At 39.7% G+C, this 18,973-nt stretch overlaps 1 protein-coding gene across 3 annotated transcripts in view; it reads right to left on the bottom strand.

The window, feature by feature from the left end:
* Positions 1-8,707, bottom strand: part of Ncam2 (neural cell adhesion molecule 2) — a 487,041-nt gene extending 478,334 nt beyond the window's left edge. Inside the window, exon 1 of one of the 3 annotated variants that reach the window (XM_039088218.2) lies at positions 8,401-8,707. In XM_039088218.2, coding sequence (XP_038944146.1) covers positions 8,401-8,455 — 55 coding nt within the window. In that variant the 5' untranslated portion in view covers positions 8,456-8,707. The remainder of the gene's footprint in view (positions 1-8,400) is intronic. The other 2 variants (XM_039088217.2, NM_203409.2) reach the window with 2 other exon arrangements.
* Positions 8,708-18,973: the final 10,266 nt, after the last annotated feature.

Here is an 18,973-nt window from a genome sequence, read left to right as displayed (position 1 = left end):
TCTACACAAATCAGTCACTCTCAATCGCAGGTACATCATCTATGAAATATGATTTAATCAGGAATAAATGAGGTAATGAGTCAAGTGCTCACCACACTTACACAGCATAAAATTGGCACTCAAAATATTATTCCCTTTAATTTCCCTTGGACACTAATGGAAACATTTTCAGCTGTGTGTGTGCAGTCCCAAAACTCTTTGAGTTCCATTGGAGGTCTTAGTTTTCTACAACTGTAAATATGATCCATGAATGTTTGTGAGTATGATGTTACATATGTGTACATACCTATCCATGTATGTATGTGCATAAATGTATAGGCACATGGGTTTACAATATATGTGGGAAAACGATCTAGGTTGAATGGTTATGTCCATTCCTCTTTACCATTTATTTATTCTTTTATTTCTAAGACTATCTCAGTGTACCTATAGACTTCTGATTTTTGCTAAGCTGGCTAGCTTTAGCACTCTGTGGATACACCTGACCTCTCGACACTTACACTGAGATGCCAATTAGATACAACTGAGTTCAACATTTATGTGGATGTTGGTCTTCTGAACATGCACATCCCTCACTTTCCAAGCTAAGCCACTTTTCTCAGACCTAGCATTTTACAATTATAATTATTCACACATATTAATGATACAGGTCAACTAGGATATTCTGTGATATTTTCACTACATATATTGTCCTTTAATCAATTCCTCTCTCCCTGTCAGTCCTCTCTTACATATTATTTTCTTTAAATTTCCTTTGTTCTATTCTCCCAAGTATATTTTTAAAAACTGTATGAACAAGAGTGGAAAATTATTTAAATGGAAATTACAAAACCATGGCAAAGTTTGAAATTTTCTCCATATGTATATATATATATATATATATATATATATATACATATATACATATATACATCATATATATATACATATAAAACAAATGCTAGCAAAGTACTAAATGATAATCAAGTTAAAGTTAAGTAATAATTTTGAGGAGAAAAACATCATTATTTTTTTATTTTGTCATTGAAATTTTTACCTAGGTGCCTGAATGATACTTCTAAACAAATAATCATAAAACAATGAAAATTGCCACAAATACTATTTTATCATACTGCATTAATTTTTATTGACTAACTTTCTTTCTGTCAGATATATATATATATATACATATATATATATACATATATGAACCATTTATGTTTGCAGCCAGGCCATTTGGTTCATGACTTTAATTCAGCGTTTTGGAGGCAAAGATCAGGGATCTTTGAAAATTCAGGGCCAGGCATGGTCCACATAACAAGTTTCAGAACAGACATCTCTACGTAATATAGAGGCTAGTCTCAAAAATTGAATATAAAATTTAATAAATGGTTCATTTATACTTTCAGAGGATCATATGTATAGCCACGAATTTCTTCTTGTGTTCATCTAGCATCTAGCCAGTAGCTTTACAAACATCTTTATGAAGCTGCTTCCCTGTTCAATAGCCAGGTCCCCAAGATCTACCTAACTATCAAACGAGTCTCAAATGCTTTCCGCCTTACACAGTATCCCATTGTGGATACGATGACTGAACTTTCCACACCATTCAATGGACTAGACAATTGAATGGATCTTCCAACTTGATCCATTAAACTGGGTCATTCCTGTGCCTGAGACACACCCTTCCCTATAATTGGTCCGTGTTGCTTCTCTGTCTCCTCTTTCATTGTCTTTTTCGCTCCAGCCATGGTGAAGCTCTCGGCTCTACTGACGTGAAATGCAGGTTCATGAACATAGGCTTGGCTTTATCTGTATCTTATGTTCTGATCTCCTAGTTTCCGACTAGACATTTGTGTTTTCTGTGCCTTTTGGTCACCATGAAAAATGGCAAGAAACAGGAGAGAGTACAGTACTTCACAGGTGAGCCTCACCGTGAAGAGTCAACGAATTTTCATTAAAATAAGGGACGAATGCCAAGGAGTGTCTAGGACTGTTGAGTAATCAATCATATGATATCTTCTGCTATTTCACATCATTTTGCCGGAAGGTCTATTGCTGTCTCACATGCACCTGATTTTTTTCAATCTATATTCTTTTATTTTCTCCACTACCAAATGGACCAGCATTCTCTTCCAATTCACATGCATAAAGGTTTTTCAACAAAACAAAACAAAAAAAAACCGCATTATTTTTCAAATGCAATTAAATGGAAATAAAGGCAAAGTGCTAATTCCAAATAATGACTAATCTCAATTGATATAATAATCAGATTATTGTTCTGTATACAAAGTGACTACAACAGCCTTAAACAAGTATATAATTAGCAGGTCTGCGCTTTATATACCATGCAGGGTTTGTTAACTTATTACTTGACAAAATAGCACCAAATTAAAATGCTTTCCTGTGCATGCAGGCGAGTTGTGTGTGTCTGTTTGTATATGCATGTGCTCTTGTTCTTGTTGCTGATGTTGTTTCTGTTGCTGCTACGGATGGTATGTAAGGTCAGTGGTTGCCTTTTGAAGTGTTGGGAATCAGACCAAGTGTCTCATGATTAGTAAGCACACACACTGTGAACTGTGTCACACCTTCATGCCAGCTCTCACATTCCCACCTTTCCGACTTCTCCATTTTTTTAACTTAACTAATGTGCCTTTGGTATTAACTTGTATTCCATATGCTTTTGAGTGTGGAAGTACTGACGAGGGCATGTTTAGCCTACTGAATGCCACATGCTTAAATAACACTGGCGCTCCCTCTCCCAGATGCCATCCACTGTCCATACCTCCTCAGCTACGTGTGAGAATTCATGAATGTCTCCACAATCCTTGTCGGAATTATTGCTGCTTGGTCTTGTTCAGGTCTTGTGCAGGCAGACACAGGTCTGTAAATTCACGTTCAAATCAGAAAATGCCACCTCTATTATCTTTCTGGTTCTTACACTCTCTAAATTTAAATCTAAATAAGAGTTTGGTCTTGTGTGAAGTGGCAGCATGGGGAAACTAGACCTCTAATTATTGCCATTTGCTTTTCTATTTGATATCTATTTAGTTCACTCATCCCAATATGCGCTTACCCCAACCATCCAGTGAAACTCATAATGAAAGACATCTTACCGGACCACATCCTGTAAACTGAAAAATAATGCAGGTGTCTTATGACCTTCCGTGGGACCTCCAACAGTTGTTCATTAAAAAAATGTATACAATTCTAATACCTTTTCCTAATGAGCTGTCTGCAACATACAGAAGATATAAATAAGAAAATTATAATTGGCTGATTCAATGGTGAAAGAGTTCCATTCTTCGGCGAATTAGTCTCTAACCATATAAAATATGTCTAATTACAAAGGAAATTTTATGATTTTAACAATTCAATAAATGAGATAGATAAGTCTACGCATATTGAATTTTATCTGTAGGCTGAAAGGTGACAGTCATGAACAATACCATGCATGATATGCATGACATTTTACAGATATCACTATCACCACTATTCCTGCTGGCTGGGCATCTAAGTCAAGCACTGACATATGTTCAGGTTCAAACTTTCAATGAGCCCATAGCTGTTTTGTGAATTTCAGCTGCTTCTTCAAGGTCAAGAGACCTTGGTCACCTGGGCTTTATGCTCTCAGAGGCAATAGCTTGGCCTTTCCCTGTAAAATAATTTAATAGTGCGGAGCCAAAACCCTACAATCAACCTAAAGTCCTTCAAAGATATCTTGCCATATCTATGGTGACAAAGGTTCTTAAAATTCTCTAGCACCCCTCTTAGCCATTTTAATCTAGGAGTGTCAATCATCATGACATCACAGTCCTCTAACATAACAAGTGGTTCTTGATTCAGGGGTAGGGGCACCATAAATGTATGTACCGCAGAGAAAAGGCTGTCAGCTATTTCGTAGTAGTGCCATTGTAGTTTAAAACAGTGAAGAACCATTAAAATATTTAATAGGGTACCACCAAGAAGTACACGTGTTTGCAGAACAATTAATGGTAGCTTAACTCTGTTAAACAGCACAATGTTTCTTCTAATAAAAGGGCCGGTTGCTTCTTAATGTGTCCCTTTATCATGTAATTTGAAAAATTAAAACTAATTGATAATCTTTTATATAGCCTTAGCCTCACTGTAATTGGCAAGGTAGAAAGATGTGAGACATTCAGAATTATATGAATTCAGTAAATCCAGAAAATCATGTACAGTTCCTTTATAAGACCACTGGTGTTGTTAGAATGGCTTCGCATATACCAAGGGACATGTTCATGGTATAATGGATACAAAGAAGGAAATGGCAGTGAGAGCAACAGGAGCAGCTCAGGGCTCTCCCACCTCTTGACTGAACACTTTTTTCTACACTCTCAGAGGTACATTATTACAGAGACAATGCCTGTTAAAAAGATAAGTTAAAATTATTTCCCCAACGTCCAATGACAGAGGAAGCAGCAGGACCAGGTCCAGAGTCTTCCAAACATGGACATCCTACCCAGCCCCTGAGCTCCTGCCTGTGAGAAAGTGCTCCACAGCTGAGCCTGGTTGCTTGCCTCAGACTGCACAGCCCCTGTCTCCGTCTCACAGCAAGTCAGCTCATTTGGGAAAGAAGGCCCTGTTATTTACAAAATTACATGAAGCTTGACCTTTTTCCTTTACTGAACGAAGTTCTTTTGTTCCCTTAATGGCTTCTCCTGTAAGATATTACATCCTAGAGAAGCCTGGTCCCCTGTGACTAGGAAGAAACTCACCCGACACTGGGGACTGTCCAACTATATTGCTCCCTGGGCTCAGAGTCAGCATGGGAAGTGAAAGTGAGAACGGCAGGCATCAAGCCGGGGAGGGAATCCTCTGAGCTGTTCACTGACAAAAGAAATATTAATTTCCAGAGCCAATCTGTCCTGAGTTAAATGGACATGCAGTTAATTCAATAGAACCCTCGCCAGAAAGAAGATGCGGGCAAAGAAATAGAATGAGTGGATGGAGAAAGGGTTCAGGGTTCAAGAGAGGCCATGCTGTCATAGCCTGCACATAGGGGGAATCTGTGGAGTTTAGCTGGTAGGCATCCACGCACCTGCTCTCTGTCTTCAGAAAGTACAGATCTCTCTAACGGACAATTCTTAACATTTGCCTAGGATGAATAAACCGAGGCAGATGTGTCCAGATTCGGTCACCGATTGGGCATTGCTCAGGACCCTTCCGCAGGTTTTAGGCTAAAGCAGGCTATATGTACAGTTGACATGGTTTGAAAGAGAACGGAATAACCCTGCTGAGTTTCAGTGGAGCAGTGTTTCCATTTTACATGTGTGAAATAAACTGTAACAGATTGGCATTAATCATATTAGGTGACTCTTAAAAGAGGATGAAAATGACTGTAAACACCCAGAAAGTTTCAGCAGCAGCCTTTTCCTGTTTCGGGTTGGGCATTAAAGACAGCAAACACCCTTCTCACGAGAGACTCAGTAGAGATTTGTGACAGCAGAGCCTGGGACGAAGTCTCAAATAGAAGGTAAAAATAATCGCAGGAGTTAAAGAATTATGAATTCCTTTCCATGGGCAACTAATGTTCAGAGTTGACAACCTTCTTTCATTAGATATTAATCTTTCATTGGGAGTGGGAGGCTTTTAAAGGGACATTTCTATTTCAATTTTTAATGAAAAGCTCTCATCGTCATGAACAGTAACACAGCTCTGAAGGTAAGGGCTGGAGCTGTTAGACCTCGTTAGCTAATCATTGCACTGGCGTCCTCTTAAGTTAGTTGGTTTTTTTGTTTGTTTGTTTTTTTGTTTTTTCACTTGGGCCATTTTTCCCCATTCTACTGTTGTGGTTCAAAACGTTTTGACTACTTAAAAGGGAATACATCATCGTTGCCTTTCCCCAGTCAAACTACACACCACTCTTCCAAGCCATAGCTTCAATCATGCTTCATAAAATTCCCTGCAAGTATATTGTTGGAAACGTAAATCAGCCATCGGAGGCTTTAGTATTTCCAAGGCGAGCCTGAGGGTCACTGGCTTGTAGGTTTTCATGGCTCCATCAAAAACATAAATAAATAAAAAATAAAAATAAAAAAAAGAACAAACAGAAATTCGAGTTACACACGGCTCATTAAAAAAAGAAAAACAGCTCCCAGTGGTGTGTCTGAGACTTGCTGCTGCACCCTTAATTAGAGAAGGAAACAGCAGCCTAGAGAAATTTAGACTCCGGGATAAGGACTTCTGTTTCCAGGCATCTTTGACTTCATTATGGTACATGGCACAGAAATACTACATGCTTGTTCACACAAAAGCTAGTTCCCCCAGATACTCAGCCATGGCTCTCTGCATGTCAGGCCACTGCACAAGACAGAGAGATCTTCTTCACAAAGATGCCATCCGTCTGCCCTGTTTCATTGACAAGGAATATGGGTTCCCCTCCAGGCATGCTTCCTTGTTACGGTTCTTCTCTATAACCACCCTGTGTGCTGATTATAAATCAGCTTAAATCACAATTTCAAATGCATGCTACATCTAGACTCCCAAAGTGTATCTGCCTTTGTGTACTGTTTATGCCTAGATACTTAAACATTCCAACCTCTCCCCTATCCCTGAATTCCAGCACACTTAGCATCAGCAATGATAAATGCAGACTCCACAACTGGGAAGATTTCCTCCAGACAGTGCACGCTGTAATCATCAATCAATCTGCACAAACTTGCCCCCGTATTACTTCACACTACACTCACCTAATTGCAATTGCAGCTAAGTTAAATTCTCAGACTGCCTTTTCGGATTCAGAACTGCCTGTCTGTGTTATAAATGAACACAGTGGTCACAATTACTCCCCCCCCCCCCCCAAATAATGACAGCTCTGTATCTTGTAGTGAACAAGTGTATGCTGATCTTTGCAAGAGAAGTGACTGGATTAATGAACAAGACTAATATTAGCTTCCGATGAATCTATCTGCAATTTTTCCAAGACTGAAATATTACCCATCCTCTATTAGGATGGCAGGAAGAGGCACTTTATAATGAGAACAGCATCTGGCATGTGAATTTGTACTTCGGAACATAAAAATCTGCATCCAATCGTGGTCCATCATTTACTAACACTGTAGTTTGGGAGAAAGACAGAGAAAGAAAGTCTTTACATCCAAAACGCCAAGCCCTACTGAGGGATGATAGAAGGACGATGTGTGCAAAAGCAGAAACAAGCACTTCTTGCTTAAAATGGAGTTCTACCACCCCCTGCTGGACGAAATGAGCAACACAGAAGAGGTGGGGGAAAATGCTTAGAACTGGATTTAGAGAACATATTTTAACTTATCTTGCATTTTATTAATTTCATAGAAAATGCCGCACAAATAATATGGCATTACGGTGCTTTCATCTAATTGAAAATCCACGGATATTCCCTTTGTCTTTATGACTTTCACCGGTGCACATTTTGGTATTTCGTCTCCCAATTAAACGTCCAAACTTGTCTGGACAGTTCCAAACGTTTCGAATGATTGTGGATATATTTTATGGGAACGGGGACTATGGAAGACAGAGGATAAATGGATAATACAAAGCATCTATATATCGACTGGCAAAGATCGCTTCAACCGATTGTCCCTAGGGTTTTTCTACCACGTTTGCTTTCTCTTTTTCTCCCCCACCCAAATTAAAAAATAAATAAATCAAAAGGTTCCCAGTGCTTCCAGTGCTCCCCAGCCTTCCGAATCCCTTACAGGTGTAATTCAAACCGAATGATAGAACGTGTTCAGATTATGCTATTTTCAAAGGAGTGTGTATGTGTGTGTGTGTGTGTGTGTGTGTGTGTGTGTGTGTGTATGAGGGGGTGTCACAATGAACGCCTGCAACACAACCCTAGTTTTAGCCATTTGCTGTTTTACAGCATCTATGGCCCCTGTTAGTTTCCAACATAAATAAGCCATCAAACGTTCACTTCACAGTCCAAAAATTGGTGTTGGGAAAGGAGAAAAAAAATCTCTAAGAATTGAATTTCTTACACACCATGGAGATTTTTTGATAAATGACTTTAATGCTGATAGTTTTTGCCTCTTCTGTCAAACATCACCGTGCCCTTCCCTTCCGCAACCTCCAATATCTTAACTATGAATACACACCAACACACTCATCCAATTTCGGGTAATAAGAAAGAATAGCCCCAAATCCCAGAAGCAGCAGTTCCCCCCCAACCCCCCTGATCTCTTTCACACTGACGGCTATCTCCAATTCCGCACGGTCTCCTCTTACTGAGGGGTCTTCCGAGCAAACGGATAGAATTTTAGGGGCAGCGAAAAGAAAGAGCTAAAATCCCAACAGTCGCCTCAAGAGCCACCGCAACTTTGGTGCCTTCGTTTCGTTACCCGGGTGCCTCGCTCTTTGCCTCTCCGGGTTGGGTGGAGAGGGGGAGGGAAAGTAAGCAAGAAAGCCGCACACTCCTACCTTGCCCGCTACTGACAAGCAACCCGAGCAGGTAGAAGGAGAGGAGGAGGCTCATGTTCAGGACGTGACACCGGCGGACAGTTCCAAAGTTATTAAGTCCAGCCCCGGAGAGAGAACCTTCAGCTGCCACGGCCGCCTCTGCTAGCCCGCCGCCGCTCCCGGGTGCCCCAGCCGCCCGCAGCCCGCGCGCTCCTCCTCGCAAAGTGACTGCAAGCTCCGCGCCTTGCCGCACTATATCCAGGCGGCGGCGGCGGCGGCAGCAGCGGCCGCCGCGGCGGCAGCGGAGCCGGCGGGAGGAGGCGGGGGCGGGACGGGGCGGGGAGGCGCGGCCCCGGCGGATCCCTCCGCGCGCTCGCCCTGCGAGCAAGGCACGCGCAGCCCCGGGATTCGTCCGCAGTGGAGGCCAAGCCGTGGGTTCGAGCCCAGGAGTGGGTTCGAGCTTTTCTATAGAATCGGACAGTGCATGCTCAAAGTCGTTCGGAAAACGGGGATGCCTGGACACCTGCATCCTCTTGCTCTTTCCGCCCCCGCAGGTGTGGCCGGGTTGCTGAGTACTGCAGAGGGCGAGCCTCAGAGGCACAGGAGTACTGGGGAAGTATTGATTCTTGGTTCCTACAGTGTTGGGTGCCAGGGTCTGTGTCTGCCCTGGAGTTGAGCCCAGCCTGGCATGATACCCGTAAGGCTTTGACACTTCCCTGTGGTGGAGGGCAACAACTGTCCCCTAGGGTATATGGCCAGTGGCCCCTGCTTTAGATGAGCCAAGAAAGGCTGGAGATGCTTCTTTAGGTCCAGATTCACTGGGATGAATGGACGCCCCCCGCCCCCAGAGGGGGGCGCTGCTAAAGGCCGAAATCTCGGAGGGTCTTGGTTTTCTATACACTGTCCAAGATTAGCCCTGTGAGGTGACATCTCCCGGTTACTGTCTGAAGATAGAGGTCCAGCAATGTAAATGGAAAAACTGAGCTGAGGTTTTTTTCTCAGCTCAGAACCCTGCAAACCCCATCATACCAGCACATGAGTGTGTGTGTCACCAGGAAGTGTGACTGGAAGAGAAAGCATAGTGCTATGATGTCATGTACCACTCAAAGTCTGGGGCTGATCACCAGCTCCACTGGTGGAACAGGTACATATCCGGTCGCTTTAATATGACACCTATAGCAAGGGACTGGTAAGAGTCAGAATTTCTGTCCCCAGGGCACTTTTTTTTTTTTCTGCCCAAAATCAGAATGAGCAGCTACAGCTGACAAAGTACTCTTTAGTCAACGTTTTGTTCTGGGTCTTAGAGTGATCAACTCACTAGTCCCAGACACAGAAAACTCCCTGGTGCTTTTCTTATCAGCAAACTGGAGACAAAGATTGGGATGGAAACATGCGCAGTCTTAGAAAACCAAGCCATGTCTACATTTGCTTTCACGGAAGACTGGCGTACGAGCAGACGAGGGCTAGCAAAAATACTGGAGATATTATGTATTGTTTGTCCTTCCAAGCTGAAGGATTCATATAGAAAATTTGCTTTCTTAGTACCATGGTAAAGCCTTTGAAGGAAGAGGGGAGTGTAAGCTTTAGGTCTCAAAATGAGTCATGTCTAAGCTCTTATCCAGAAGTCACTCTGTGTACCTCACAGCTCCAGAAGCTCTTCTGTGCCTTTTATAGTACAGAGATCTTTGTCAAAACACTGTGTCTGCCTCCTTTGTTGTTCCTGAGTAGCAACCAACGCATTTAATAGTCTCATGGTCAGCAGTTTTCTAGCAAAAGGTGGAAACAGCGTGTTTATAGGTGTGAAAAGGAAACAACTTGTGTGTGTGTGTGTGTGTGTGTGTGTGTGTGTGTGTGTATATATATATGAATCCATTTCTTGATTTCCCTAGGGGAAAGCACACATACATGCAAAAATGCAGCCAACTATTACAAAGATACTGCAGATTAAAAATAATCTCTACCCCATAAAGCTTGCAGGTTTTCAAACTGACACCTGGATTAGCCCTGCACATGCACAAACATGCCTGTTCACACACATGCAAAAGGACAAGCACTTAATGATCAGAGGATTGTTATTCTGCATGGGTGTGTGCTTTTTTTTTTCTTGCTATTTAAAGCCAATTTATTTTAAAGCAAATGCGTGAACTATGGCAGAGAACAGATTGATACTCTGTAAAGTAATTTGAATTCTCGATTTCATTAAGGTCAGAACAGAGAAAGAAGTCAGGAAGCAGTGGTGCATCCTCCATCAGTGGAGTCTCTGACTAGATGTTCATATTATAATATGGCATCAATAACTCAATTCTGTTGGCGTTCATACTGGTGTCTTTTAAGAAAGAGAGGCAGAGAAAATTTTTGTGTGTGTATGTTCAGTGGTTAGTTTTTGTCAATGGGACAGGGACTAGAGTCATTTTTGAAAGGATACTCTATTTGAAAATGTGCCCTAGGAGCCTGTAGTTGTTTCTGGGTTGTTTTGAAAAGCAGGTTAAGCAAGCATGAGGAACAAGCCAGTCAGCAACATTCCTCCATGACCTCTGCTTCAGTTTCCATCTCCAGGTTCATTCCTCGAGTACCTGCTCTCAATATCCTTCAAGTCAGACTGTGGGCGAGGAATGTAAGCCAATAACTCTTCGGTTCTCTGCTTGCTCTTGGGCAGGGTGCTTCATCACAGCAACAGGAGATAAACTATCACAGGGTGGAAAAATTGATTGAAGAAAATATTGTCTTTCAGCTATCTATAGAGGTGATATATGATCCTTCCTCCATTTGGTAGTAATCTTGATAAAGAGATCAGGCATATACAAAAATGATCTAATAGACCAGGTAATAAAACAAAGATATAAAAAGGGAATTGCTGTTGTTGGTAAAAGAGAGGAAAAGAGTATAGGATGAAGGAGAGGAAGACACAGAGAAAGGGGAATCTTTTCTAAATAGTGTTTTTAAGAAAGGTTTCAGGAGAAATTGAGGAAAGGAGGGAGATTTGACAGCACCAGTAGGACAACGAGAAGCTGAAGAAAGGCTAAAGTTCTGGAAGCATCCAGCAGGCCTGGAACACAGCACTGATTCACACCACCAGTATAAAAATCTCCTCATGTGTAACCCTAGCACAGTATGTGTAGGAAGGGAAGAACTCACTAGTCAGTGAGACTTAGCAAATTGGGAAGCTCCGTGATCAGTGCAAGAACCTGTCTCCAAACAACAAAAAGACAGTAGAAAGATGTACAACCAGGTACCTGAAATCAATTCCTGGCCTCCATGTGTACATGCGTTGGTGCTTACAGACAGATGAGCATAGACACACACACAGTCCCACCCAGGGAGAGATTTAAAATAGTACATCATGTATAACACAAAGTTGAACTTGACTTTGGTAAAGGAGTTAGTACTATGCCAAAAACAAACAAAAAAATTAAAAAAAGGAATGTGGTAATTTCAACATCATCTACAGCTTAAGGTATAGTCAATGGTAGAGCATTCACCTAGCAAGCACAAGTACCTGGATTCGAGTCACAGTTTCACAAAATTAGAAAGTATTGAAAATAAATGGTGTGTGTGTGTGCCAATTTCATGGTTAGAGACTGAATTACAAGTCATCATAGAGCCCCCCTCTACCTCCCGAGAACTGTTAACTCAGGCTTTGGCAGTGTTCTACATCATAACCCCAGTTATTCTTCATAAGTGTTCATCAAGCAGGGTGCCACATATTCTAAAAACTTTGAACTGCTTCTTTTCCCAAGGTAACTAGCGTATCTCCCAAAAACATTCATTTCCCACTGCACTGGCCAAATGACCTGCTACCATTCAGTGGTCAGGTTTTCATCTCCCAACAGACTGACAATGTAAAGGCAACACCTAAAAGTATTTTCTCTGCACACCGTCCCTGTGCTCAGTCAGACAGCATGGTCCCCTATGATCAAGATAACATGTGTACAATATGGCCAAGCCGTGCACACTGTGCATGACACCAACATCATAGAAATGCATCACTCACCTTTATATGACAAAATGCTTATATGTAAGACAAGGCCTCAATTTTCTTCCTACCTGAGAAAGATTTCAGAGGCATTTCATGGCGCTCTAGCTATTTCATTTATAAAAATAAGAGCGGGTTGAACAGAACTCAGGAATCTATGGAAATCTGAGTAGTAAGGAACACCAGCAGGACTGGGTGCGTGGGTAACTGAGAGCAGGTAGATTTGATTTAGAAGAATCAATAAAATGAACATGAAGGAGTAGCAGAGAGAGAGAGAGAAAACGATAAGGTGCATTATATGTGGAAATTATCTTCTCAAGGAGGTTCTCACTCTGACATCTGCAATCTGTTTCTGCAAACGCATGCATGAATATGAACCAAATATGGAGGGTAGGCTCGAACGGTCCTGTGGGCAGTGTGTAAAGATTGTGTTTATGTCACTATCCCTAGTGTTATTTTTGTTTACTCTGCCTGTGGACAGAATTCATATGCGTCAAAATTATACTATTAGGAAATAGGACAATCCATGTGTCCATTTATATTTTTTAAAATGTCACAAACCATTATACCTATTCATTTACTTGTCTAGAAAATTGCCTGTTTGGGTTTTTCTATTACCACAAAAGAGGGGGGAAAATGTGTACTGTGTGTATAGGCAGATAGCCTGAGACCTCTATAAATAGACAATCATGCTTCTGCCTTCCTGTCTCCATTTATGTCACTTTTTCTAATGATCGTGTCTTTAAAAATAATTTCTGCTTCCGTATTAAAACAGCATCTCTGAGATGTCTTCCCAGACTGTGTGTGAGCATGTGACAGTAGATGTACAGTGAGTAGATTCAGATCGTAACACCTCCGTTGGTAAACGCTGTACTAGCTTAACTGATCCTTTTGAAATTAAGGAGAGGAAGAGACAGATTGATGGTGCAAAGGTTCCCTAATCATCGCACCTTCTTACTTTTTAATTTCTTTCAAGATACATGGGGTCGTATTCCTTCATGGTTACTTCATGTTCCCTCTGGGCAAATAACTTCTCACTTCTCTCTGAAATTATGGAATAATAGCCTGTAATTTGTTACTTTCCAGAATAATATTTTCTTAACTCCAGGGGCATGTATTTTTCTTCACCAAGTCTTCCCCAACAAATATAATGACGGGCCGAAGAGCAATGCAGCAAAGCTGTAGTCATTTAGTCAATTCCAAGGACATATTCAGGGAAGGATCAAAGAGAAAAAAGTGGAATCAAACAGTGGCTAGAGGGGAAACTATTTGGTGCGAGGAGGATCATGATGCGAGGTGTGGATTGTCCAAGTATTGATCAGAGCAGTCAGAAATCATTTTGTTGTCCATGTGTAGTATTGAAATACTTGATGGCCGCACAAAGGTTTCCATGTGAAGGGCAGTGCTCACATCCTGGGCAGAGATACATCCTTCATCTCAGGCAGCAACTGCCATACAGCTATAGGTTTGACTGACATAATGTGTTTGTCAAATGCTTCTCCGGAAAGAAATAACATCGATAATTGCATTTTTAAAAAAGGAATTGGGGAATCATCTGCTTCTTCTACTAATAAAGCTGCGTTTTTTGTTGATTTTTCAATTTAGATAATTAACTGTATTATTATTAACAAGCGCTTGTGGCGGTGACCTCAAAATAGTAATATTTCATCTTTGAGCCTACTACCATGGTACATTATGGTATTATATTCATTCTATTTTAGCACAAAGATAAACCTCATGGTCTGTCATTTTGTAAGGTGGTTTATACTCATTTTGAGAAAAATAACCTCCCTTGCCTTCCATAGAATTCAATATAGTCAGTTCTTGTGTTCAATAAACACATTATAGATTTACATATATATAGACATATATATGAGAGTTTTGCCTGCCTGTATGTATATGCACCATGTTCATGCCTGATTCCTGTGGATGACAGGAGGGCACTGACAGAGTTATAGATGGCTGTGAACTACCACAGAGCTTTTAAGAGCCAAAGCTGGGTCTTCTGCAAGAGCTGAAATTGTTGCTAGCCAGTCAGCAACCATTTCAAACCAAAAATAAATATGTAAGTAGAAATTGTTTCTGTTTTTTTGCAACTTTATTTAAAAGAAACAGGAATTCAAAACCTTGGGGGGGGATAATTGAATATAAATGTTTGCATATCGTGAATTAGATCAGAAAAATCTATTTACCCATTTTGTTATAAATCAGTGTTCATGGTCTTCAAGTTCTTTCATCCTTAAGCATAAAAAGACTTACATGTGTCTTCATGTAGATCCAGAATAGATATGGTAAATATTTCAAAATACTTAGCATAATGTCTTATAAGCACTTTCCCCATTTTCAAACCTGTAAGTCTGAGATTTTTATTTGATGACATGGGTTATGCATTAAGACTCTATACCATATTTATATGCTAAGATACTGTATATCTTTGTGTTATTATTATAAATAACACTTCAGCTTGATTGTCTATGTTTGTACAGTTTGAAGCATTTTATTGATGAGATTTTTTTAATTAAAAATTTGATAACTTGGACAAAAATGCACTTAGAATCTTTATTTATAAGTATTAGATTCATATTCCTCTCTGCCTCCAACTTGTAGAACAGTCGTAAACTCTTGGCCAGTGTACAAGCATCATGACTGTCCTTACTGCCCTTTGACTGCCTATCCTCATGCTCATGGATTCAACTTCTGAAACTGTGAACAATCGCCCCCCCCCCGCAGTTAAATAATTGTTTTTATAAGTTACCTGGGTCATGGAGATTTTGTAAGCAATGGAGGAATAATATAACAAGACTAATTATTGTCTGTTTTGGGATTTAGAAACTCACATTTATTAGAGTCAGATACTGAAATTTTGGTGATTATATTCGCATGATCAAAGTTACTCCTTTATTTCCACTACCTATCTGTAGAACATAAATCTAAATATACACCTCACTCTACTACTGACATCAGTGGAGAGTGGTCAAGGGCTGTCATTGTGCTTTACAGATTGAACCTAAGAGTGTTCTGTCACCGGCTACAGATCTGTCTTTACTCAAATATTCTATTTGGATGTGGCTGTACTATGCCTCACTTGGAGCCTGAATACAGGGTCAAGCTCTAGCCTCATCTTTCAGGAGGATAGGAGAAGACTCGCAATGATAAAAATAATGCCAAATATTGAGTAATGGATACCTGTCTGATCACTGCTTATTTCTAATTTTTTATTTCCACGTGGAATCACCTTCCAAGTCCCCATTATAGCCTTAAAAAAATAAAAAACCCACTAATTACTAGCTCAAAAATTTTTTGTGAGATTATAATTTACAATTCAGGACTGTTCTTTTCCTCAGAAAACATTTGTTAATGTTTGAAAATGCTTTTGCTGTCTTTCTTTCTTTCTTTCTTTCTTTCTTCCTTCCTTCCTTCCTTCTTTCTTTTTTTTCTTTCTTTCTTTCTTCTTTCCTTTTTTAATTGTTTTTGGTAAAGTATGGTTTCTAGAGGGGAGAGAGCAGAAATGCTAAGAAACATCCAGCAATGCACAAGAAAGGGCTTGAGAGAAAATAATAATCTACTCCAAAATGTTAACCTGAGGATCCTGCGGAAAGGTGTGTTTTGTAAATTGAGTAAGCACACCACACTGCATTCCTCAGCAAAGGAAAAGTTGGTTTGCTTCTTTCTAGCCAAAGATGTTCCATTTCTCCATAGAAGTTTTAGTTGTATAACCCTATGTTTTCAGAACAAAAGTTGTGCCTTCAGTAGGGTTTTTTTTTTGTTGTTTGTTTTTTTGTTTGTTTGTTTTTGTTTTTGTTTTTTTTTTTTGCATACCACATGTTTCTAAGAAGATGTGCATCCTCCTAATTCAATCGTATACTCAATTCAAGGCTTAGAATAATGACTTTAATACATAAGGTGAAAACAGTGACAGAAAGATAATTGAATTAGGTTACAAATGTTTCCGTAAAATGTGTTAATTCCTTACATTCACACACTGAAACAGAGCCTGCAATGGAATCCATCCAAGAAAGGAAGCTTGTCTGAGTCAGGCTAAAAGATCTTGATATGTGTGGTTACAGTCTGCTAGCTAGTGTATGGCATCTGATCACCAAAGTGTTGTATATCCAGAGCACCAGGCTACCTTTGTTAGGTGACTTACCTCAGTAGTAAATTGTTGTAGGGACAGGAAACACGATGAGGGAAGGCAAAAGTTGGCTTGCTACCCAGGGCAAATGCCCATCAAAGGCATTTCTCTGAGGTAAAACACAAAGAAATAGGAAGACATGTTTTATATCCTTCATCTGGGATTCCAGTACCTACAGTAGAACAGCATTTAGAGAGGTATCAAGATCCAATGAATACTTAATTAGTGTGGGAAGTTAATGAAGGAAGGCTAATCACTCAAGAGATAAAAAGCAAAGATGAGTTTGCTTATATAGTTTGTTGCCCTTTGTTTAAACTCAGAATCAAACCAAAAGTAAAATTGCAATTTACATATCTTTTTTTATTTTGCATATCTTTTAAACAAGTTTGTTCCTCTAGCAGGTATTGGTGGTTGGCACTATTATATTACTAACTAACATGATCCATTTTCAGTAAACTCAATGATCTTGCATACATTAAGTGAAGCACGGGGGGGGTCATATATGCTAATGTGTGGGAAATCAAGTTTGTGTTTATTTAATTGAGATGTGTTGGTCTACTGGGAAGGAGGGATAACATTTGAAACGTAAATAAATAAAACAGCCAATTAAAAAAAATACTTCAGTATACTAAAAACAAAAAAGGTCCCCATAAGTGTCTATCTGTTTGCACTACTGGAAATATATCATGGACTTGTACGTATTATTAATTTATTCTTCACTGTTCAGTAGATTTGAAAGTCTGACATCAAGACACAAGGAGATATTGAATTATGTAATCTGCTCTCTGGATGGCAGAAGTCTTCTCTAAGATGTGTTCTTTCCAGACAGAGATCAAGAGAGCTCTCTGAGGCTTTTTAAAATCCCTAAGTCTAGTCCCTAGCATAGGAAATGTTGGCTTTTGGACTGTATTAGATTTCCCATTAAATGTTCTACCTTCTAATTAATACTTCAGTTGGGATACTGAGGTTCAACTCATGACATTTTTTATGACAATACCCTGAGCAGAATCTGTGTGCACACTGAGGCCCTGGATTCATACTCTCTTTCTTCAGCCTTACCCACCATCTCATTGCGTGTGTTGGATTCTCAGTTCAGTTATTAGCATTCCAGCTTGGTTGCGTGTCTCTTCTTTTGAATACAACTTACTAGTCATAATTTTCTCCCTTTACAACTTCAGTTTTTTAATATCCATTTCACAGTGCTTCACTTCCTATTTCTGTAACTTTGCAAGAAGTGACCTCTTTGTTCTGTTATGATAAGTGACCCTTGTTTGGAAATGTTTATGTTCAATCCTTCCCCATCTGTTATTGGTATCTCCATAATACTGTTAATATACCAATACATATTTTCTGGAATACGAACGTATCAATGTGCATATGCTAGCTCCAGCAATTTTATCAAAGGGAAAAGAGCACTCTATAATGAATCTGAGATTCATTTATCTCATTAGAGTTGAAGTGCCAGCATTTTAAACATCTGAGAATCTCATCTTTAAATAGCCCTCAAGTAGAGAACTTGCATTTAAGGATCAAGTAGTGAGAAAATAGTACAATCTCTACCTGTAGAGTAGGCATGGGAGACATTGTAGAGAGGAGCCAGGAATATGACAACTTCAGTGAAGCCTGTTACTTAAATATACACTTTCCAGCTTCCTTATAAAACAAATAATTATGCCTAATGCACCTTGAAATTAGCAAATGATGAGAAATAAAAATGTATCTTCAAAATGTATTGTTCATACAAGAAAGTCTACTTTCAGAAAATTTGGTCGTTGAAGATACCTTCTATAAATAACAAATAGTGTCTCATGAAAAGCATTATAGAAACCACAAAGCGGAAGTAAGCTCCATAAATTAGGAAGGGCAAGAGGTGTGACCATTTCAGTATTTATGTCTTGATTCCATTTACTGCATTCGTCACTGGGTAGGTTTGTAAGATTACATTTTGAATAAGTTACAGTTTGAATAAGTTTTTTTTAATACCAGAATTGTCCTTTAAAATGGGCTCAAATGTAGAATAGTAAACTAAATGTATTGTCTGCCTCATCTAGGAGAATTTTCTATATAACGTATTTGAGTACACTGTAGCTATCCTCAGACAGACCAGAAGAGGGCATTAGATCACCATGACAGATAGTTGTGAGCCACCGTGTGGGTGCTGGGAATTGAACTCAGCACTTCTGGAAGAGTGTCCACTGTCCTAACCATTAAACCATCCCTCCATATCTTACACTAGCCTTGTAATCTATTTCTTAAATGAAGGAAAATCTTAAAGGAAAGTTTGATCTACTGGTATCAGATTAGTATTTTATCAGTGACTCTGATATCATTATTACACATTACTATCCTCTCATCTTACTTCAGGTTTCAGTTTTAATTACTAGAGCTCCTCTGCCAATGCCAGCATCTAATTTAAAAGCATAAAACTGAGCCAAGTGACCACTGACTAAAACTCTGTGCTTTAAAAGCTCCCGAAAGAGTACTCATTT

The sequence above is a fragment of the Rattus norvegicus genome, chromosome 11 (assembly GCF_036323735.1).
Source record: "Rattus norvegicus strain BN/NHsdMcwi chromosome 11, GRCr8, whole genome shotgun sequence".
NCBI lineage: Eukaryota > Metazoa > Chordata > Mammalia > Rodentia > Muridae > Rattus > Rattus norvegicus.
This window is presented reverse-complemented; position numbering and strand designations above follow the sequence as displayed.